Below are 21,576 nucleotides of genomic sequence, written 5' to 3'. Positions count from 1 at the left end.
CACAAATTTCCCCCCCATATCCCCAAACTTACCCCCAAATTTCCCCCCAATTTTCCCCCGTATTTCCCCCTCAAAACCCAAATTTTTCCCACAAATTTTCCCCCCAAAATCTGCCCCCAAATTCCCCTCCCCAAACCCCCAGAATTTCCCCCCAAAACCCCCAAATTTTCCCCCAAACCCCAGAATTTTCCCCCAAAATTCCCCTCCCAAAACCCCCAAATTTTCCCTCCCAAAACCCCCCAAAATCTCCGAGTCCCCTCGCGCTCTCAAGGCCACCGCGGTGTCCCCTTTATTTGGGGGCGTCTGCCAGGCCGGGGGTGGCACCTGGGGGGGCCCAGGTGTGCCCAGGTGTGCCCAGCTGTGCCCAGGTGTGCCCAGGTGTGCCCAGGGTCTCTCAGTGACGTCTCCAAGGTGCCACACCCCAATAAAACCCAAATAAAGCCCCATAAAAATCCCATTTTTCCACACTTCAGTGTCTTCAGGGCTGTCCCACGTTGTCCCATCGATCTCTCCAGGTGTGCCCAGGTGTGCCCAGGTGTGCCCAGGGTCTCTCAGTGCTGTCCCACCCCAAAAAAACCCCATAAAATTCCCATTTTTTCCCCATTTTTCAGTCCCGAGGCCGCTCCAGCTGTGCCCAGGGTCTCTCAGCGCTGTCCCACCCCAATAAAACCCCATAAAAATCCCATTTTTCCCCATTTTTCAGTCCTGAGGCTGTTCCAGGTGTGTCCCATTGATCTCTCCAGGTGTGCCCAGGTGTGCCCAGGTGTGCCCAGGGTCTCTCAGTGATGTCCCCAAGGTGTCCCACCCCAATAAAACCCCAATAAAACCCAAATAAAGCCCCATAAAAATCCCATTTTTCCACATTTTGGTGACTTCAGGGTTGTCCCACGTTGTCCCATCGATCTCTCCAGGTGTGCCCAGGTGTGCCCAGAGTCTCTCAGTGCTGTCCCACCCCAATAAAACCCCATAAAAATCCCATTTTTTCGCCATTTTTCAGTCCTGAGGCTGTTCCAGGTGTGTCCCATTGATCTCTCCAGGTGTGCCCAGGTGTGCCCAGCTGTGCCCAGGGTCTTTCAGTGATGTCTCCAAGGTGTCACACCCCAATAAAACCCCAATAAAATCCCATTTTTCCCCATTTTTCCATCCCAAGGCCGCTCCAGGTGTGTCCCACACTGTCCCATTGATCTCTCCAGGTGTGCCCAGGTGTGCCCAGGTGTGCCCAGGTGTGCCCAGGGTCTCTCAGTGACGTCTCCAAGATATCCCACCCCAATAAAACCCCATAAAAATCCCATTTTTCCCCCATTTTTCCATCCCGACGCCGCTCCAGGTGTGTCCCACGCTGTCCCATCGATCTCTCCAGGTGTGCCCAGCTGTGCCCAGGTGTGCCCAGGTGTGTCACTGCTCCAGCATGAGCTCGCAGGCCCGGGCCAGCTCTGCCAGGCGGCGCCGGGCGTAGTCCAGGCGGTTCAGGGCCAGCTGGCAGCTCTTGCGCGCCGCGTAGCTCGAGCCCTCGTGGGGCTGCCCCGTGGCCACCTGGGCAGGTGAGGGACACCTGAGAGGGTGAGGGGATCAAAGAACCCCAAAAACCCCAAATTGTCCCCAAATCCCACCTGAGACACCCCAAACTCCCTCCCCAAATCCCACCTGGGACACCCCAAAATCCCAAAGAAATATCATTAAAAACTCACCTGGGCAGGTGAGGGACACACCTGAGAGGGTGAGGGGTCAAAGAACCCCAAAAACCCCAAATTGTCCCCAAATCCCACCTGAGACACCCCAAACTCCCTCCCCAAATCCCACCTGGGACACCCCAAAATGCCCCCAAATCTCATCAGAACATCACTAAAAACTCACCTGGGCAGGTGAGGGATGCACCTGAGCACCCCAAAATCCCCCTAAACCCACCCGGGACCCCCCAAATCCCACCTGGGACCCCCCAAATCCCACTCACCTGTGTCAGGTATCGGATCTGGGCCGAGAGCTCGGCCTCCACCTTGGCCACGGCGGCGCCGAACTGGGCGGCCTGACGGTCCAGGTGACGCTCCTGGGGCTTCTCCTTGGACAGCTCCAGGATCACCAGCCCTGGGGACACACCTGGGTCACACCTGGGGGCACCTGGGGACACCTGGGTCACACCTGGGGACACCTGGGGACACCTGGGGACATACCTGGGTCACACCTGGGGGCACCTGGGTCACACCTGGGGGCACCTGGGTCACACCTGGGGACACACCTGGGTCACACCTGGGGGCACCTGGGTCACACCTGGGGACACCTGGGGACACCTGGGTCACACCTGAGTCACACCTGGGCACACCCAAACCCCCCCTGACGGTCCAGGTGACGCTCCTGGGGCTTCTCCTTGGACAGCTCCAGGATCACCAGCCCTGGGGACACACCTGGGTCACACCTGGGGGCACCTGGGGACACCTGGGGACACACCTGGGTCACACCTGGGGACACCTGGGGACACCTGGGCACACCTGGGGACACACCTGGGCCACACCTGGGGGCACCTGGGTCGCACCTGGGCACACCTGGGACCCCTCCCCGTGACCTCTGACCCCATTTCAGTCTCTCCCATTGGTCCCTTGGAGATCACCTGAGCTCTGACCACGCCCCTTGAGTGACCACGCCCCCATTAGACCCCATCCCTTAACCGCCACCCTATCAAGCCCCGCCCATCACCGCCTCAAACGCCCGCCCACCATCACCATGGCAACACAAGCCCCGCCCTCTCCAAAATCCGGAAGTACCTCCCCGCGCCCCCCCAAACACCGCGGCCCCTCCCCCTCATGCCGCGCCCCTCCCCCTCCGCGCAAACCCCGCCCCTGTTCCCGGAGGCCCCGCCCACCTGCGCTCTGCAGGGAGGCGCCGATTTCGCGCTCCAGCTCCTCCAGCGCCCGCAGCCGCTCGTTGGCCACCCCGAACCCCGCCATGCCGCCCGCGCCGCTTCCGCCTCCTCTCGCTCCTCTTCCGGTTCCCTTCACCAATGGTAGCGCGGAGTTTCGGTCACGTGACAGGAAGCGCTCGCCGGGAGCCGCTCTGGGCGGAACTCAGTGGTGGCGCCGCTGCCTCCAGCGGCCGCTCTCCGTCGTCTCGGTGGTTTTGGGTCCTCCAAGGTTGTTTAGCGTCACAAAACCGCCCAAAATCCGCTCCAAAACCGCCCGGAATCGCCTCAAAATCACTCCCGGCTCCGTCAAAACGGTTTGGTCACTACAAAGGCCTACCCGGTGTTCTCGATTCCCCTCAGACTCACCTCCGGAGAAGGAAGGAGAGCTGGATGGGGGAGAGGGATTTAGGAGACCTTTTAGTCCATTTTAAAGCGTTCCTCTCCAGGCCACGCCCCTCGCTGCCTTTTATAGACCGTGTTTATCCAGGCCACGCCCCTCATTGTCTTTAATAGAGGCGCTTTTATTCAGGCCACGCCCCTTCATTGACTTTTATCGAACTCATTCACTAGGCCACGCCCCTCATTGCCTTTAATAGAGGCGCTTTCCTCTAGGCCATGCCCCACATTACCTTGTATAGACCTGCTTTCCTCCATGCCACGCCCCCATTGCCTTTTATACATGAGTTTTCCTACACGCCACGCCCTCCTTGCCTTCTATAGACCAATTTCCTACAGGCCACGCCCCTCATTACCTTTTATAGACCTTCTGTTCTATAGGTCGCGCTCCTCATTACCTTTAAAACACAGATTCCAACCAGGCCACGCCCTCATTGCCTCGTCTAGAGCCGCTTTCCTCTAGGCCACGCCCCTAATTACATTATTAACACCCGCTCTTCTCTAGGCCACGCCCATCATTACCTTTTATAGACGCTTTTTCCTCCAGGCCACGCCTCTCATTTCCTTTTTTAGCTCTTGTCCCGAAGCCCCGCCCACTCCCCCTCACGCAGGCACCGCCTCCTTTTTTCCCCGCGCTGTGACGTCATCGGAGCGCGCCGGAGAAGAAGCGGCCATGGCGGCGGTGGCGGCCCCGCGGGCCCCTCCGGCCGCGCCGCTGCTCGAGGCGCTCTCGGCGCTCTCGGCGCTGCCCCCGCACCGCGGGGCCCTCCCGGGCATCGTGCGGGGCCTCCGCGACAGCGCCGGGACCCAGGTACGGGCCCGGGAGGGGATCCCGCCCTCAGCGGGGGCGGCGCCGCCGCCTCAGGGAGAGAGAGGGGCCCCCCTCAGGGGTGGGCGGGAAACGGGATCGCCTCAGGGCTGGGGAGAGCCAGGAAACGGGATTGGGGACCCTAAAAACCGGGATTTAACCCAAAAACGGGATTGGGAACCCTAAAAAAATCTTATCTGACCCTAAAAAATGGGATCTAACCCTAAAAACGGGATCATTTCAGAGGTGGGGAACCCTAAAAAATGGGATTGGGGACCCTAAAAACCGGGATTTAACCCAAAAACGGGATTGGTAAGCATAAAAAGTGGGATCTGACCCTAAAAAGTGGGATCTAACCGCAAAAACGGAATCATTTCAGAGGTGGGAAACCCTAAAAAACGGGATTGGGAACGTTAAAACCGGGATTGGGAATCCTGAAACGGGATCTGACCCCAAACCAGGATCGTCTCAGGGGCGGAGAACCCTAAAAAACGGGATTGGGAACCCCAAACTCTGGGATCTGAACCCAAAAACGGGACTGGGAACCCTAAAAATGGGATCTGACCCCAAAAATCCGGATTGGGAACCCCAAAAACCGGGATCTGACCCCAAAAATGGGACTGGAAACCCTCAAAATAGGATTGGGAACCCCAAAATCTGGGATCTGACCCCAAAAATGGGACTGGAAACCTTCAAAATAGGATTGGGAACCCCAAAATCTGGGATCTGACCCCATAAATGGGAGTGGAAACCTTCAAAATAGGATTGGGAACCCCAAAATCTGGGATCTGACCCCAAAATCCCAGAGCCCCCCCCCTCAATCCAGGCTCCCCTCAGGCCCAGGGCCCCTCCCCAGGCCCCTCCCCCTCCTCCCATGGCACTTCCGGTCACTCCCACCTGACCCTTGACCCCCCAATGACCCCCACTGACCCCTGACCCCTTGATGACCCCTGACCTTTGTGTGACCCCCCCGCCCCTCCCCCAGGCTGCTCTCGGGGGGCTCCTCGGTGTCACCAGCGCCCGCCTGGGCTCCATGAAGACGCGGTGAGTGACAGCTCCGCCGGCCAATCACAGCGCAGGGCCCGCCCCTGCCGCCCCCTCATTGGCTGCTGCTCTGGGATGGGCAGGGTTGGGTAAAAACCAATGGAAATGCAGTGTGGGGGCGGGGCCAGCTCGGGAGCCAATGGGAATCGTTCTCTGGGCTGCTATTGGGTGAGGAGGAGCCAATCAGGGGAGGTTTTAGCCCTGTGGGCAGGGCAGCCAATCAGGAGGAGGGGGTGTGGCTTTGAAGCATCTTGTGATTCGCTGATTTGTTGGCATGGAGTTTTAGCAGCCAATCAGGTGTTTCCTTTCTTGCATAATTAATTAGGGTGGGTGGGGCTTGTGTGTGATTGGTTGCTGCTGCTGCGTGGGCGTGGCTTCATCTCAGCCAATCAGACTCCATGTGAGAGCCACACCCTGCTCTACACTGCCCTTATAAGGAAAGTGGGTGGGGCTTGGGCTTTAGCAACCAATCAGCACTGTGGGTGGAGCCGGGGTGGGCGTGGCTTTATCCCAGCCAATCAGATTCTCCCTGTGAGCCGCGCTCTCCCCTGGGCTGCCCTTATAAGGAAAGTGGGCGGGGTTTGGCGCTCCCCAGCAGCTAATCGGGGCTGTGGGGGTGTGGCCGGGCTCGTGGGTGGGCGTGTCCCGGCTCAGCCAATGGCGTTGCAGCTTCGAGGGGCTGTGCCTGCTGTCGCTATTGGTCAGCGAGAGCCCCAGCGAGGCCTTCCAGCAACACTGCCTGGGCTGGCTCCGCCTCCTGCAGCACCTGCTCCAGGTGAGGCGCCTGGGGACACCTGGGGACACCTGGGGACACAGCTGGGACACACCTGGGGACAGCTGGGGACAACTGGGGACACCTGGGACACACCTGGGGACAGCTGAGACACACCTGGGACACACCTGGGGACACCTGGGACACACCTGGGGACACCTGGGGACACCTGGGGACACCAGAGACACACCTGGGGACAGCTGGGGGAACAGCTGGGGACACACCTGGGGACATCTGGGGACACCTGAGACACACCTGGGACACACCTGGGGACACCTGGGGACAGCTGAGATACATCTGGGGACACCTGGGGGTACCTGGGACACACCTGGGGACACCTGGGACAGGGACACACACCTGGGACACACCTGGGGACAGCTGGGGACACACCTAGGACACACCTGGGGACAGCTGAGATACACCTGGGGACAGCTGGGGACACACCTGGGACACACCTGGGGACAACACCGAGGGACAACTGGGGACACCTAGGGACACTTGGGGATACCTGAGATTCAGCTGGGCACAGCTGGGATACACCTGGGGACACCTGGGACACACCTGGGGACACCTGGGACACACCTGGGGACAGCTGGGGACACATGGGGGGCACCTGGGACAGGGACACACAACTGGGACATCCCTGGGGACAACTTGGGACACTTGGGGACACCTGGGACACACCTGGGGACACCTGGGGACACTTGGGGTGGGGTTGAGGGTCCCGGGGGAGGTCCCACGCCCCATTTTTGACTGATTTTAATGAATTTTTAGTGGATTTTAATGAATTTTGGGGGTTTTTTTTTTTTGCCTATTTCAATCAGGACAATTCCAGGGGGGTCTCTCTAATTTGGGGAGGGGTCCTGATGGGTTTTGGGGTCCCCCCAGTCGCAGGACCCCCACTCAAGGTGGTTTTGGGAGGGGTCCCAGCCCCCATTTTTGATGGATTTTAATGAATTTTTCAGGATTTTAATGAATTTTTTGGGATTTTTGGGGTTTTTTTTGGGTTATTTGGATCGGGACAATTTTGGGGGTGGTCTCTCTAATTTGGGGAGGGGTCCTGATGGGTTTTGGGGTCCCCCCCAGTCCCAGGACCCCCCTCCCACGGTGGCCCTGGGGGTGTTTTTGGGGGGTCCCACCCCCCATTTTTGACCGATTTTCGCCATTTTTTGGAATTTTTCCAGGGTTTTTGGGGTTGTTTTAAATGGGACAATTTCAGGGGGGTCTCTCTAACTTGGGGAGGGGTCCTGATGGGTTTTGGGGTCCCCCCCCATTCCCAGGACTCCCCCTCAAGGTGGTTTTGGGGAGGTTTTTGGGGGGTCCCACGCCCCATTTTTGCCCAATTTCAATGAATTTTTTGGGATTTTTTTGGGGGTTTTTTTGGGCGATTTTGATGGGGTTTTTTCCAGGGGGGGTCTCTCTAATTTGGGGAGGGGTCCTGATCGGTTTTGGGGTCCCCCCAGTCTCAGGACCCCCCCTCAAGGTGGTTTTTGGGGGGGTCCCACCCCCCATTTTTGACCGATTTTCGCCATTTTTTGGGGTTTTTTTTGGGCGATTTTGATGGGGTTTTTTCCAGGGGGGTCTCTCTAATTTGGGGAGGGGTCCTGACGCTTTTTGGGGTCCCTCCCCCAGTCCCAGGACCCCCCTCCCACGGTGGCCCTGGGGGTGTCGGTGCTGCGGGAGCTGCTCAGGTTCTCGGCGCAGCTGCCGGAGCTGGCGCGGGACATCGGCACCAACCACATCCCCGGGATCCTCACCTCCCTGCTGGCCCTGAGGCCCGAGGTCCGGGGGGGGCTCCAAATGGGTCTGGGGGCTTCGGGGGGCGTCGGTTTGGGGGGGTTATGGGGAAAAAAATGGGAAAAAATGGGGTTAAAATGGGAAAAAATGGGGTTAAAATGGAGAAAAATTGAGTTAAAATGGGATTAACATGGGTTGGAATTGGGATGGGAAGGGTTGAAATGGGTCTGGGGGCTCCGAATGGGTCTGGGGGCTCCGAATGGGTCTGGGGGCTTCGGGGGGTTTGGGTTTGGGGGGGTTACGGTGAGAAAAATGGGAAAAAACCGGGTTAAAATGGGAGCAGAAAGGGTTAAAATGGGTCTGGGGGCTCCAGTTGGGTCTGGGGGCTTCGGGGGGGTTTGGGTTTGGGGGGGATTTTGGGAAAAAATGGGAAAAAACGGGGTTAAAATGGGAAGGAATTGGGATTGAAAGGGTTAAATGGGTCTGGGGGCTCCAATTGGGTCTGGGGGCTTCGGGGGGGGTTTGGGTTTGGGGGGGGTTGTGGGGAAAAAAATGGGAAAAAATGGGGTTAAAATGGCTAAAAATGGGGCTAAAATGGCTAAAAATGGGGCTAAAATGGAAAAAAGTGGGGAGTGAAAGGGTTAAAATGGGGTTAAAATGGGTCTGGGGGCTTCAAATGGGTCTGGGGGCTTCGGGGGGGTCGGTTTGGGGGGGATGTGGGGAAAAAAATGGGAAAAAACAGGGTTAAAATGGGAAAAAATGGGGTTAAAATGGCTAAAAATGGGGCTAAAATGGAAAAAAGTGGGGAGTGAAAGGGTTTAAATGGGTCTGGGGGCTTCGGGGGGGCTTGGGTTTGGGGGGGTTATGGGGAAAAAACAGGGTTAAAATGGGAAAAAAATGGGGTTAAAATGGGAAGGAATTGGGATTGAAAGGGTTAAATGGGTTTGGGGGCTCCAAATGGGTCTGGGGGCTTCGGGAGGGGTTTGGGTTTGGGGGGCTTGTGGGGAAAAAACGGGGTTAAAATGGGAAAAAACGGGGTTAAAGTGGCTAAAAATGGGGCTAAAATGGAAAAAAGTGGGGACTGAAAGGGTTTAAATGGGGTTAAAATGGGTCTGGGGGCTCCAATTGGGTCTGGGGGCTTCGGGGGTGTCGGTTTGGGGGGGTTGTGGAGAGAAAAATGGGAAAAAATGGGGATAAAATGGGACAAAGTGGGGTGAAAGTGGAAAATATTGGGTTAAAATGGGATTAAAATGGGTTGGAGTTGGGATGGGAAGGGTTAAAATGGGTCTGGGGGCTCCAGTTGGGTCTGGGGGCTCCAGTTGGGTCTGGGGGCTTCAAATGGGTCTGGGGGCTTCAAAATGGGTCTGGGGGCTTCAGGGCGGGGGTTTTGAGGGGTCCTGGGGGGATTTTTGGGGGGAATTTTTGGGATTTTGGGCAGGGGTCCCGAACAATTTGGGGAGGGGTCTCAGTGGGAGGGGTCCCCACGAATTTGGGGAGGGGTCCCCGTGAATTTGGGGAGGGGTCCCCGTGAATTTGGGGAGGGGTCTCAGCCCCTTTTCCCCCTCTCCCCACTGTGAATTCACTGCCCTGGGGGGGATTTTTGGGGTGAATTTTTGGGATTTTGGGGTCTCAGAAATTTGGGGAGGGGTCCCGAATAATTTGGGGAGGGGTCTCAGTGGGGTCCCCATGAATTTGGGGAGGGGTCCCTGTGAATTTGGGGAGGGGTCCCCGTGAATTTGGGGAGGGGTCCCAGCCCCTTTTCCCCCTCTCCCCACTGTGAATTCACTGCCCTGGGGGGGATTTTTGGGGTGAATTTCTGGGATTTTGGGGAGGGGTCCCGAACAATTTGGGGAGGGGTCTCAGTGGGAGGGGTCCCCATGAATTTGGGGAGGGGTCCCCATGAATTTGGGGAGGGGTCTCAGTGGGATTTCCCCGAATTTGGGGAGGGGTCCCAGCCCCTTTTCCCCCTTCCCCACTGTGAATTCTCTGCCCTGGGGGGGATTTTTGGGGGGAATTTTGGGGATTTTGGGGTGTCAGAAATTTGGGGAGGGGTCCCAAATCATTTGGGGAGGGGTCTCAGTGGGATCTCCATGAATTTGGGGAGGGGTCTCAGGAATTTGAGGAGGAGTCTCCATGAATTTGGGGAGGGGTCCCCGTGAATTTGGGGAGGGGTCCCAGCCCCATTTCCCCCCTCCCCGTTGTGAATTCACTGCCCTGGGAGGGATTTTTGGGGTGAATTTTGGGATTTTGGGGTCTCAGAAATTTGGGGAGGGGCCCCAAATCATTTGGGGAGGGGTCTCAGTGGGATCTCCCCGAATTTGGGGAGGGGTCCCCATGAATTTGGGGAGGGGTCCCCGTGAATTTGGGGAGGGGTCTCAGTGGGATTTCCCCGAATTTGGGGAGGGGTCCCAGCCCCTTTTCCCCCTTCCCCACTGTGAATTCTCTGCCCTGGGGGGGATTTTTGGGGGGAATTTTGGGGATTTTGGGGTCTCAGAAATTTGGGGAGGGGTCCCAAATCATTTGGGGAGGGGTCTCACTGGGATCTCCATGAATTTGGGGAGGGGTCTCAGGAATTTGGGGAGGGGTCTCCATGAATTTGGGGAGGGGTCTCAGCCCCTTTTCCCTCTCTCCACTGTGAATTCTCTGCCCTGGGGGGGATTTTTGGGGGGAATTTTTGGGATTTTGGGGAGGGGTCCCGAACAATTTGGGGAGGGGTCTCGGTGGGAGGGGTCCCCACGAATTTGGGGAGGGGTCCCCGTGAATTTGGGGAGGGGTCTCAGTGGGATTTCCCCGAATTTGGGGAGGGGTCCCAGCCCCTTTTCCCCCTTCCCCACTGTGAATTCTCTGCCCTGGGGGGGATTTTTGGGGGGAATTTTGGGGATTTTGGGGTCTCAGAAATTTGGGGAGGGGTCCCAAATCATTTGGGGAGGGGTCTCAGTGGGATCTCCCCGAATTTGGGGAGGGGTCCCCATGAATTTGGGGAGGGGTCCCCGTGAATTTGGGGAGGGGTCTCAGCCCCTTTTCCCCCTCTCCCCACTGTGAATTCTCTGCCCTGGGGGGGATTTTTGGGGTGAATTTCTGGGATTTTGGGGAGGGGTCCCGAACAATTTGGGGAGGGGTCTCAGTGGGAGGGGTCCCCATGAATTTGGGGAGGGGTCCCCATGAATTTGGGGAGGGGTCTCACCCCATTTCCCCCCTCTCAGTGCGAGCTCTCCACGCTGGAGGGGATCAAGTCCTGCCTGTCCTTCTACCCCGGCGCCTGCGGCTCCATGAGGGTGAGACCCCTCCCCAAAATCCCCAAAACCCCCAAAACCTCCCCAAATTTCCCCTTTGGGGTCCCCCGAGACCCCTCCCCAATTTAGGGGGAATTTGGGGAGGGGTCTCAGCCATAAAAACCCCAAAATCTCCCCAATTTCCCCGTGGATTTTTGGGATTTTGGGGTGAATTTCGGGGGAATTTGGGGAGGGGTCTCAGCCCCGGGACCCCCCAAAAAAACCCAAATTTTTGCTGTGGGGTCCCTGAGCCCCCTCCCCAATTTAGGGGGAATTTGGGGAGGGGTCTCAGCCCCGGGACCCCCCAAAATCTCCCCAAATTCCCCCTGGATTTTTGGGATTTTGGGGTGAATTTTGGGCCCATTTGGGGAGGGGTCTCTGCTCCACGACCCCCCAAAAAACCCCAAATTTTTCCTATGGGGTCCCTGAACCCCCTCCCCAATTTAGGGGGAATTTGGGGAGGGGTCTCAGCCCCGGGACCCCCCAAAATCTCCCCAAATTCCCCCTGGATTTTTGGGATTTTGGGGTGAATTTAAGGGGAATTTGGGGAGGAATTTCAGCCCCGGGACCCCCCAAAAAACCCCAAATTTTTCTTATGGGGTCCTCGAGCCCCCTCCCCAATTTAGGGGGAATTTGGGGAGGGGTCTCAGCCCCAGGACCCCCCAAAATCTCCCCAAATTCCCCGTGGATTTTTGGGATTTTGGGGTGAATTTTGGGGGAATTTGGGGAGGGGTCTCAGCCTCAGGACCCCCCAAAAAACCCCAAATTTTTCCTATGGGGTCCTCGAGCCCCCTCCCCAATTTAGGGGGAATTTGGGGAGGGGTCTCGGCCCCGGGACCCCCCAAAATCTCCCCAAATTCCCCGTGGATTTTTGGGATTTTGAGGTGAATTTCGGGGGAATTTGGGGAGGAGTCTCAGCCCCGGGACCCCCCAAAAAAACCCAAATTTTTGCTGTGGGGTCCCCGAGCCCCCTCCCCAATTTCAGGGGTATTTGGGGAGGGGTCTCAGCCCCAGGACCCCCCAAAATCTCCCCAAATTTCCCCTTTGGGGTCCCCCGAGACCCCTCCCCAATTTAGGGGGAATTTGGGGAGGGGTCTCGGCCCCGGGACCCCCCAAAATCTCCCCAATTTCCCCGTGGATTTTTGGGATTTTGGGGTGAATTTCGGGGGAATTTGGGGAGGGGTCTCAGCCTCAGGACCCCCCAAAAAACCCCAAATTTTTCCTATGGGGTCCTCGAGCCCCCTCCCCAATTTAGGGGGAATTTGGGGAGGGGTCTCGGCCCCGGGACCCCCCAAAATCTCCCCAATTTCCCCGTGGATTTTTGGGATTTTGGGGTGAATTTTGGGGGAATTTGGGGAGGGGTCTCAGCCCCGGGACCCCCCAAAAAACCCCAAATTTTCGCTATGGGGTCCCCGAACCCCCTCCCCAATTTAGGAGGAATTTGGGGAGGGGTCTCAGCCCCGGGACCCCCCAAAATCTCCCCAAATTCCCCCTGGATTTTTGGGATTTTGGGGTGAATTTTGGGCCCATTTGGGGAGGGGTCTCTGCTCCAGGACCCCCCAAAAAACCCCAAATTTTTCTTATGGGGTCCTCGAGCCCCCTCCCCAATTTAGGGGGAATTTGGGGAGGGGTCTCAGCCCCGGGACCCCCCAAAATCTCCCCAAATTCCCCGTGGATTTTTGGGATTTTGGGGTGAATTTTGGGGGAATTTGGGGAGGGGTCTCAGCCCCGGGACCCCCCAAAAAACCCCAAATTTTTTGCTGTGGGTTCCCCGAGCCCCCTCCCCAATTTCGGGGGAATTTGGGGAGGGGTCTCAGCCCCAGGACCCCCCAAAATCTCCCCAAATTCCCCGTGGATTTTTGGGATTTTGGGGTGAATTTTGGGCCCATTTGGGGAGGGGTCTCTGCTCCAGGACCCCCCAAAAAACCCCAAATTTTTCTTATGGGGTTCCCGAGCCCCCTCCCCAATTTAGGGGGAATTTGGGGAGGGGTCTCAGCCCCGGGACCCCCCAAAAAACCCCAATTTTTTTGCTGTGGGTTCCCCGAGCCCCCTCCCCAATTTAGGGGGAATTTGGGGAGGGGTCTCAGCCCCGGGACCCCCCAAAATCTCCCCAAATTCCCCCTGGATTTTTGGGATTTTGGGGTGAATTTAAGGGGAATTTGGGGAGGAATTTCAGCCCCGGGACCCCCCAAAAAACCCCAAATTTTTCTTATGGGGTCCTCGAGCCCCCTCCCCAATTTAGGGGGAATTTGGGGAGGGGTCTCAGCCCCGGGACCCCCCAAAATCTCCCCAAATACCCCCTGGATTTTTGGGATTTTGGGGTGAATTTTGGGCCCATTTGGGGAGGGGTCTCAGCCTCAGGACCCCCCAAAAAACCCCAAATTTTTCCTATGGGGTCCTCGAGCCCCCTCCCCAATTTAGGGGGAATTTGGGGAGGGGTCTCGGCCCCGGGACCCCCCAAAATCTCCCCAAATTTCCCCTCCCCCAGGGCAAGCTCGCTGCCCATTTCCTGTCCCGCATCGACAGCGAGAGCCCCCGGCTGCAGCAGGTGGGAGCCAAAACTGGGGGGATTTGGGGTTTTTTGGGGTGGTTTTGGGGTTTTTGGGGTGGTTTTGGGGTTTTTGGGGTGGTTTGGGGTTTTTTTGGAGTTTTTTTGGGTTTTTTGGGGGGGTTTTTTGGGGGTTTTTTGGGGGTTTTTGGGGTGGTTTTGGGGCAATTTTTGGAGTGGGTTTGGGGCGGTTTTTGGAGGGGGTTTTGGGGTTTTTAGGGGGGATTTGGGTTTTTTTTTGGGGAATTTTGGAGGGGTTTTGGGGTTTTTGGGGAGGTTTTGGGGGGTTTTGGGGGAATTTTGGGGTGGTTTTGGGGTTTTTTTGGGGAATTTTTGGGGTGGTTTTGGGGTTTTTTGGGGCAATTTTTGGAGTGGGTTTGGGGTGGTTTTTGGAAAGGTTTTGGGGGTTTTTAGGGGGGATTTTGGGGCTTTTAGGGGTGATTTGGGGTTTTTTTTGAGGTTGGCTTGGGGTTTTTGGGGTTGTGGGGAATTTTTGGGGTGGTTTTGGGCTTTTTTGGGGGGGGTTTGGGGTGGTTCTGGGGATTTTTGGGGGTGGTTTTGGGGCAATTTTTGGAGTGGGTTTGGGGCGGTTTTGGGGGTTTTTGGAGGGGGTTTTGGGGTTTTTAGGGGGGATTTGGGGATTTTTTGGGGAATTTTTGGGGTGGTTTTGGGGTTTTTTGGGGCAATTTTTGGAGTGGGTTTGGGGTGGTTTTTGGAAAGGTTTTGGGGGTTTTTAGGGGGGATTTTGGGGTTTTTAGGGGTGATTTGGGGTTTTTTTTTGGGGTTGGTTTGGGGTTATTGGGGTTTTTGGGGTGGTTTTAGGGTTTTTTGTGGTGGTTTTGGGGTTTTTTGGGCAATTTTTGGAGTGGGTTTGGGGTGGTTTTGGTGGTTTTTGGAAGGGGTTTTGGGGGTTTTCAGGGGGGATTTTGGGGTTTTCAGGGGGGATTTTGGGGTTTTTAGGTGGCATTTTGGGGTTTTTTTGGGGGGAATTTTGGAGTTTGGGGGATTTGGGGGTGCTTCTGGGGGAATTATGGCGATTTTGGGGGATTTTGGGGTGATTTTGGGGTTTTTTGGGGGGAGTTTGGGATGACTTTGGAGGGGATTTTCAGGGGGATTTTGGGGCGGTTTTGGAGGGTTCTGGGGTGGTTCTGGGGCATTTTGGGGCAATTTTGGGGCATTTTGGGGCATTTTTTGGGGGTTCTGGGGCGGTTCCTGGGGGTTTTTGAGGGTCCCGGATCAGAATTTTGGGGTCCCAGCCCCATTTTTGGTGTCCCTGACCCCGTTTTTGGGGTCCCTGACCCCATTTTTCCCCATTCTCATCTGGCCTGTGAGTGCAACACATCGGGCTGGGCGTTCTGGGGCAGATTTGGGGCATTTTGGGGCAGATTTGGGGCATTTTGGGGCATTTTTTGGGGTTCTGGGGCGGTTCCTGGGGGTTTTTTGGGGTCCCGAATCAGAATTTTGGGGTTTTAAGGTCATTTTTGGGGTCCCTGACCCCATTTTCCCCATTCCCAGCTGGCCTGCGAGTGCTACGCGCTGGGCTGGGGGCTCTGGGCCGGGGCAGATTTGGGGCATTTTGGGGCAGTTTTGGGGCATTTTGGGCATTTCCTGGGCAGTTCCTGGGGGTTTTTGAGGGTCCTGAATCAGAATTTGGGGGTCCCAGCCCCGTTTTTGGCGTCCCTGACCCCGTTTTCCCCCGTTCCCAGCTGGCCTGCGAGTGCTACGCGCTGGGCTGGGGCAGTTCTGGGGCAGTTCTGGGGCATTTTGGGGCAGTTTTGGGGGTTCTGGGGCAGTTTCCGGGGGTTTTTGAGGGTCCCGGATCAGAATTTTGGGGTCCCAGCCCCGTTTTTGGGCTCCCTGACCCCGTTCCTGTCTGTTTTTAGCTGGCCTGCGAGTGCTACGCGCTGCTGCCGGCGCTGGGCCGCGGTTTCTCGCAGGGGCTGCGGCACACGGAGTGCTGGCACCAGCAGCTGCAGGGGGTGCTGGCCACGCTGCACGGGCTGCTGGGGGCGCTGTTCGAGGGCTGCGAGACCGGTGAGGGATTTGGGGTCATTTGGGGTGGTTTATGTGGGATTTGGGGGGGTTTCGGGGGGTTTATGTGGGATTTGGGGTGGTTTATGTGGGGTTTTGGGCCTGTTTGGGGTGGTTTATGGGGTATTTGGGGGGTCCTGCAGGGGCTCCTGGGGGATCTCTTTGAGGGACGTGAGACCGGTGAGGGATTTGGGGGGGATTTGGGGTCATTTAGGGGGGATTTGGGGTCGTTTAGGGTTGTTTGGTGTGATTTATGTGGGGTTTTGGGGTGATTTATGGGGGGTTTGGGCGCTGCTGGCCATGCTGCACGGGCTGCTGGGGGCCCTGTTCAAGGGCTGCAAGACCGGTGAGGGATTTGGGGGGGATTTGGGGGGGATTTGGGGTCGTTTAGGGGGGATTTGGGGTGGTTTGGGGTGATTTATGAGGGATTTTGGGGTGATTTATGGGGGGGTTTGGGGTGGTTTATGGGGGTTTGGGGGGGTCCTGCAGGGGCTCCTGGGGGCTCTGTTCGGGGGATGTGAGACTGGTGAGGGATTTGGGGTCGTTTGGGGGGGATTTGGGGGGGATTTGGGGTCATTTAGGGGGGATTTGGGGGGGATTTGGGGTCGTTTGGGGTGGTTTATGTGGGATTTTGTGGTGATTTATGGGGGGGTTTGGGGTGGTTTTGGGGGTCCTGGCCACCCTGCAGGGGCTGCTGGGGGCTCTGTTGTAGGGATGTGAGACCGGTGAGGGATTTGGGGGGGATTTGGGGTCATTTGGGGGGGATTTGGGGTCGTTTGGGGTGGTTTATGTGGGATTTATGTGGGATTTTGGGGGGTTTGGGGGGATTCATGGGGGGTTTGGGGTGGTTTGGGGTGGTTTATGGGGGATTTGGGGTGGTTTAGGGGGTCCTGGCCACGCTGCAGGGGCTGCTGGGGGCGCTGTTCGAGGGCTGCGAGACCGGTGAGGGATTTGGGGGGGATTTGGGGTCGTTTGGGGTGATTTATGTGGGGTTTTGGGGTGATTTATGGGGGGTTTGGGGTGGTTTTGGGGGTGCTGGCCACCCTGCAGGGGCTCCTGGGGGCCCTGTTTGAGGGATGTGAGACAGGTGAGGGATTTGGGGTCATTTAGGGGGGATTTGGGGGGGATTTGGGGGGGATTTGGGGTCGTTTGGGTGAGATATGAGGGGGTTTGTGGTGGTTTATGTGGGATTTGGGGGGGTTTCGGGGGGTTTATGTGGGGTTTTGGGCCTGTTTGGGGTGGTTTATGGGGTATTTGGGGTCGTTTGGGGGGGATTTGGGGTCATTTGGGGTGGTTTATGTGGGATTTGGGGGGGTTTCGGGGGGTTTATGTGGGATTTGGGGTGGTTTATGTGGGGTTTTGGGCCTGTTTGGGGTGGTTTATGGGGTATTTGGGGGGTCCTGCAGGGGCTCCTTGGGGCTCTTTTTGGGGGATGTGAGACCGGTGAGGGATTTGGGGGGGATTTGGGGTCATTTAGGGGGGATTTGGGTCGTTTGGGGGGGATATGAGGGGGTTTGGGGTGGTTTATGGGGGTTTGGGGTGGTTTGGGGTGGTTTATGTGGGATTTGGGGATGTTTATGGGAAATTTGGGTGGTTTAGGGAGGATTTGGGGCTTTAGGGGAGATTTGGGGGAATTTATGGGAGATTTAGGGAGGATTTGGGGAGGATTTGGAGTCTTACAGGGCCGGTAAAGGAAGATGAGGATTTTGGGGTGAATTTTGAGGATTTTGGGCTGAATTTTGGGGATTTTGGGGTGAATTTGGGGGTGATTTGGGGTCATTTTGGGGTCTTTCAGGGCTGTTAAAGCGAGATGAGGATTTTGGGGTGAATTTTGAGGATTTTGGGGTCATTTTGGTATCTTACAGGGCTGTCAAAGGGAGATGAGGATTTTGGGCTGAATTTTGGGGATTTTGGGGTGAATTTTGGGGATTTTGGTGTAAATTTGGGGGTGATTTGGGGTCATTTTGGGGTCCTATGGAGCTGTTGAAGCGAGATGAGGATTTTGGGGTGAATTTTGGGGATTTTGGGGTGAATTTTGGGGATTTTGGGTGGATTTCGATGGGGATTTCAGGGATTTTGGGGTTTTGATGATTTTGGGGTGAATTTGGAGGATTTTGGGGTGAATTTTGATGATTTTGGGGTGAATTTGGGGGGTTTTGGGTGGATTTTGATGATTTTGGGGTGAATTTCGGGGGTTTTGGGTGGATTTTGATGGGGATTTCAGGGATTTTGGGGTTTTGATGATTTTGGGGTGAATTTGGAGGATTTTGGGGTGAATTTTGGGGATTTTGGGTGGATTTTGATGGGGATTTCAGGGATTTTGGGGTTTTGATGATTTTGGGGTGAATTTCGGGGATTTTGGGGTGAATTTGGGGGTTTTTCGCTCCCAGATCCGCTCCCTTACGAGGGCCCTGGGGTGGAGCTGCTGCTGCCCCCGCCCCAGGACGACGCTGGGGGGATCCTGACCCTGCACTCGAGGTTTTCGGGGCTCTGCCGCGTCCTCAAGCTGCTCCTGAGGTACCAAAATCCCCCAAATTCACCCCAAAATCCCAATAACCCCAAAAATCCTGAAATCCCCATCAAAATCCACCCCAAAACCCCCAAAATCCACCCAAAAACCCCAAAATTCACCCCAAAATCATCAAAACCCCAAAATCCCCAAAATCTCCATCAAAATCCACCCAAAAACCCGAAAATCCACCCCAAAAACCCCAAAATTCACCCCAAAATCCCCAAATCCCCGAAATCCCCATCAAAATCCACCCAAAAACCCCAAAATCCACCCCAAAATCCCCAAAACCCCAAAAATCCCCGAAATCCCTGTCAAAATCCACCCAAAATCCCCAAATTCACCCAAAAACCCCAAAATCCACCCCAAAATGCCCTGAGGGGATCCTGACCCTGCACTCGAGGTTTTCGGGGCTCTGCCGCGTCCTCAAGCTGCTCCTGAGGTACCAAAATCCTCCAAATTCACCCCAAAATCACCAAAACCCAAAAATCCCCGAAATCCCCATCAAAATCCACCCCAAAACCCCCAAAATCCACCCAAAAACCCCAAAATTCACCCCAAAATCATCAAAACCCCAAAATCCCCGAAATCCCTGTCAAAATCCACCCCAAAACCCCCAAATTCACCCCAAAATCCCCCAAATGCCCTGAGGGGATCCTGACCCTGCACTCGAGGTTTTTGGGGCTCTCCTGAGGTACCAAAATCCCCCAAATTCACCCCAAAATCCCCCAAACCCCAAAATCCACCCCAAAATCCCCAAAACCCCCAAAATCTCCATCAAAATCCACCCAAAAACCCCAAAATCCACCCCAAAATCCCCTGAGGGGATCCTGACCCTGCACTTGAGGTTTTCGGGGCTCTCCTGAGGTACCAAAATCCCCCAAATTCACCCCAAAATCATCAAAACCCCAAAATCCCCAAAATCCCCAAAATTCACCCCAAAATTCAGCCCAAAATCCTGAAATCCCCATCAAAATCCACCCCAAAAACCCGAAAATCCATCCTGGGAACCCTCAAATCCCCTCCCAGTCCCTCCCAGTCCCTCCCAGTTACCCCAAACTCTCTCCCAGTTCCTCCCAGTATAACCCAGTTCCCTCAAATCCCCTCCCAGTTCCCTCCCAGTCCCTCCCAGTTCCCCCCAGTTTGTCCCAGTTTGTCCCAATCCCCTCCCAGTTTGATCCCAGTGCTGCTGTTCCCATTCCCAGTCTGTCCCAGTCCCTCCCAGTCCCCCCCCAGTCCCTCCCAGTTTGTCCCAGTCCCTCCCAGTTTGATCCCAGTTTGATCCCAGTGCCTCTGTTCCCATTCCCAGTCCGTCCCAGTCCCTCCCAGTCTGTCCCAGTTTGATCCCAGTCCCTCCCAGTCCCTCCCAGTCCCTCCCAGTCCCCCCCCAGTCCCTCCCAGTTTGTCCCAGTGCCGCTGTTCCGCTCCCAGTCTGTCCCAGTTTGTCCCAGTCTGTCCCAGTCCCTCCCAGTCTGTCCCAGTTTGATCCCAGTCCCTCCCAGTCCCTCCCAGTCTGTCCCAGTTTGTCCCAGTCTGTCCCAGTCCCTCCCAGTCTGTCCCAGTTTGATCCCAGTCCCTCCCAGTCTGTCCCAGTTTGATCCCAGTCTGTCCCAGTTTGATCCCAGTCTGTCCCAGTTTGTCCCAGTCTGTCCCAGTTTGATCCCAGTCCCTCCCAGTCTGTCCCAGTCCCTCCTAGTTTGTCCCAGTTTGTCCCAGTGCCGCTGTTCTGTTCCCAGTCTATCCCAGTCTGTCCCAGTCTGTCCCAGTCTGTCCCAGTCCCTCCCAGTTTGTCCCAGTTTGTCCCAGTCCCTCCCAGTCTGTCCCAGTCCATCCCAGTGCCGCTGTCCCGTTCCCAGTCTATCCCAGTCTATCCCAGTCTGTCCCAGTTTGATCCCAGTCCCTCCCAGTCTGTCCCAGTTTGATCCCAGTCTGTCCCAGTTTGATCCCAGTTTGATCCCAGTCCCTCCCAGTCCCTCCCAGTCCCTCCCAGTCTATCCCAGTCTATCCCAGTCTATCCCAGTTTGATCCCAGTCCCTCCCAGTCCCTCCCAGTCTATCCCAGTCCCTCCCAGTCCCTCCCAGTTTGTCCCAGTCCCTCCCAGTTTGTCCCAGTTTGATCCCAGTGCCGCTGTTCCGTTCCCAGCCAGGATTTCGTGGCCCCGGTCACGGTTCCTGTTCAGGACATTCTGGATCTCGTTTGCCGCGCCCTCAACGTCACCAGCAAGAACCTGGTGAGTGCCCCCCCAAAAACGCCCCAAAATCACCCAAAATGACCCAAATTCACCCCAAAAAAACACCCAAAATTCACCCCAAAATCACCCAAAAATCACCCAAAAATTACCCCAAAAACACCCAAAAAACCACCCAAAAATCACCCAAAATGACCCAAAATCACCCCAAAAATACCCAAAAAATCACCCAAAAATCAACCCAAAAATACCCAAAAATCACCCCAAAAATACCCAAAAATCATCCCAAAAATCAACCCCAAATCATCCAAAAATCACCCCAAAAATACCCAAAAATCATCCCAAAAATCAACCCCAAATCATCCAAAAATCACCCCAAAATCACCCAAAAATCACCCAAAAAAACACCCAAAAATCATCCCAAAAATACCCAAAAATCATCCAAAAAACCACCCAAAAATCACCCCAAAATCACCCAAAAATTACCCCAAAAATACCCAAAAAATCACCCAAAATGACCCAAAAAACCACCCAAAAATCACCCAAAAATGAACCAGAAACACCTCCTGAGTGTCACCCCAAAAACGCCCAAAAAACATCCAAAATGACCCAAAAAACCACCCAAAAATCAACCCAAAAATCATCCCAAAATCACCCAAAAATCACCCAAAAATCAACCAAAAATCATCCCAAAACCAGCCAAAAATCATCCCAAATTCACCCAAAAATCAACCCAAAAAAACACCCGAAAATCACCCCAAAAATACCCAAAAATCATCCCAAAAAACCACCCAAAAATCACCCAAAATCACCCAAAAATTACCCCAAAAATACCCAAAAAATCACCCAAAAATCATCCCAAAAAACCACCCAAAAATCACCTAAAAATCACCCAAAAATCATCCCAAAACCACCCAAAAATCACCCCAAAAATGAACCAGAAACACCCCCTCAGTGTCACCCCAAAAACGCCCAAAAATCACCCCAAATTCACCCCAAAATCATCCAAAAATCAACCAAAGATCATCCCAGAAATCATCCAAAAAATTAAACAGAAATCAACCAAAAATCACCCAAAACCACCCAAAAATCAACCAAAAATCATCCCAAAAATCATCCAAAAATCATCCCAAAAATACCCAAAAATCATCCCAAAAATCATCCCAGAAATCATCCAAAAATCACCCCAAAAATCACCCCAAAAATCACCCCAATATTAACCAGAAATCACCCCAAAAAATCACCCAAAAACCACCCAAAAATCACCCAAAAATCACCCCAAAAATTAACCAGAAATCGCTCCTGAGTGTCACCCCAAAAACACCCAAAAATCACCCAAAAGGACCCAAAAATCAACCCAAAAAACCACCCAAAAATC

General features: G+C 55.3%; 2 protein-coding genes across 3 annotated transcripts in view; one reads left to right on the top strand and one right to left on the bottom strand.

The window, feature by feature from the left end:
* Positions 1–266: 266 nt before the first annotated feature.
* Positions 267–3,719, bottom strand: MED11 (mediator complex subunit 11). 2 transcript variants are annotated; one of them, XM_066571380.1, is made up of 4 exons: positions 3,646–3,719; positions 2,855–3,279; positions 1,952–2,082; positions 267–1,533 (listed from the first exon to the last, which is right to left on the bottom strand). In XM_066571380.1, the coding sequence occupies exons 2-4, from the start codon at positions 2,937–2,939 to the stop codon at positions 1,396–1,398; spliced, it is 354 nt and encodes a 117-aa protein (XP_066427477.1). In that variant the 5' UTR covers positions 2,940–3,279; positions 3,646–3,719; the 3' UTR covers positions 267–1,395. The 2 variants fall into 2 exon arrangements, with proteins under 2 accessions (XP_066427477.1, XP_066427478.1); XM_066571381.1 differs by having other exon boundaries at positions 3,688–3,703.
* A 238-nt stretch (positions 3,720–3,957) lies between these two features.
* Positions 3,958–21,576, top strand: part of PELP1 (proline, glutamate and leucine rich protein 1) — a gene marked incomplete at its 3' end in the record, with an annotated part of 33,282 nt that continues 15,663 nt past the window's right edge. The window contains exons 1-9 of the mRNA XM_066571379.1: positions 3,958–4,100; positions 5,083–5,141; positions 5,811–5,916; positions 7,546–7,695; positions 10,854–10,925; positions 13,411–13,470; positions 15,354–15,504; positions 17,892–18,018; positions 20,153–20,240. Of these exons, the coding sequence (XP_066427476.1) occupies positions 3,963–4,100; positions 5,083–5,141; positions 5,811–5,916; positions 7,546–7,695; positions 10,854–10,925; positions 13,411–13,470; positions 15,354–15,504; positions 17,892–18,018; positions 20,153–20,240 (951 nt within the window). The remainder of the gene's footprint in view (positions 4,101–5,082; positions 5,142–5,810; positions 5,917–7,545; positions 7,696–10,853; positions 10,926–13,410; positions 13,471–15,353; positions 15,505–17,891; positions 18,019–20,152; positions 20,241–21,576) is intronic.

This window comes from Molothrus aeneus, unplaced genomic scaffold (genome assembly GCF_037042795.1).
Source record: "Molothrus aeneus isolate 106 unplaced genomic scaffold, BPBGC_Maene_1.0 scaffold_441, whole genome shotgun sequence".
Taxonomy (NCBI): Eukaryota; Metazoa; Chordata; class Aves; order Passeriformes; family Icteridae; genus Molothrus; species Molothrus aeneus.
This window is presented reverse-complemented; position numbering and strand designations above follow the sequence as displayed.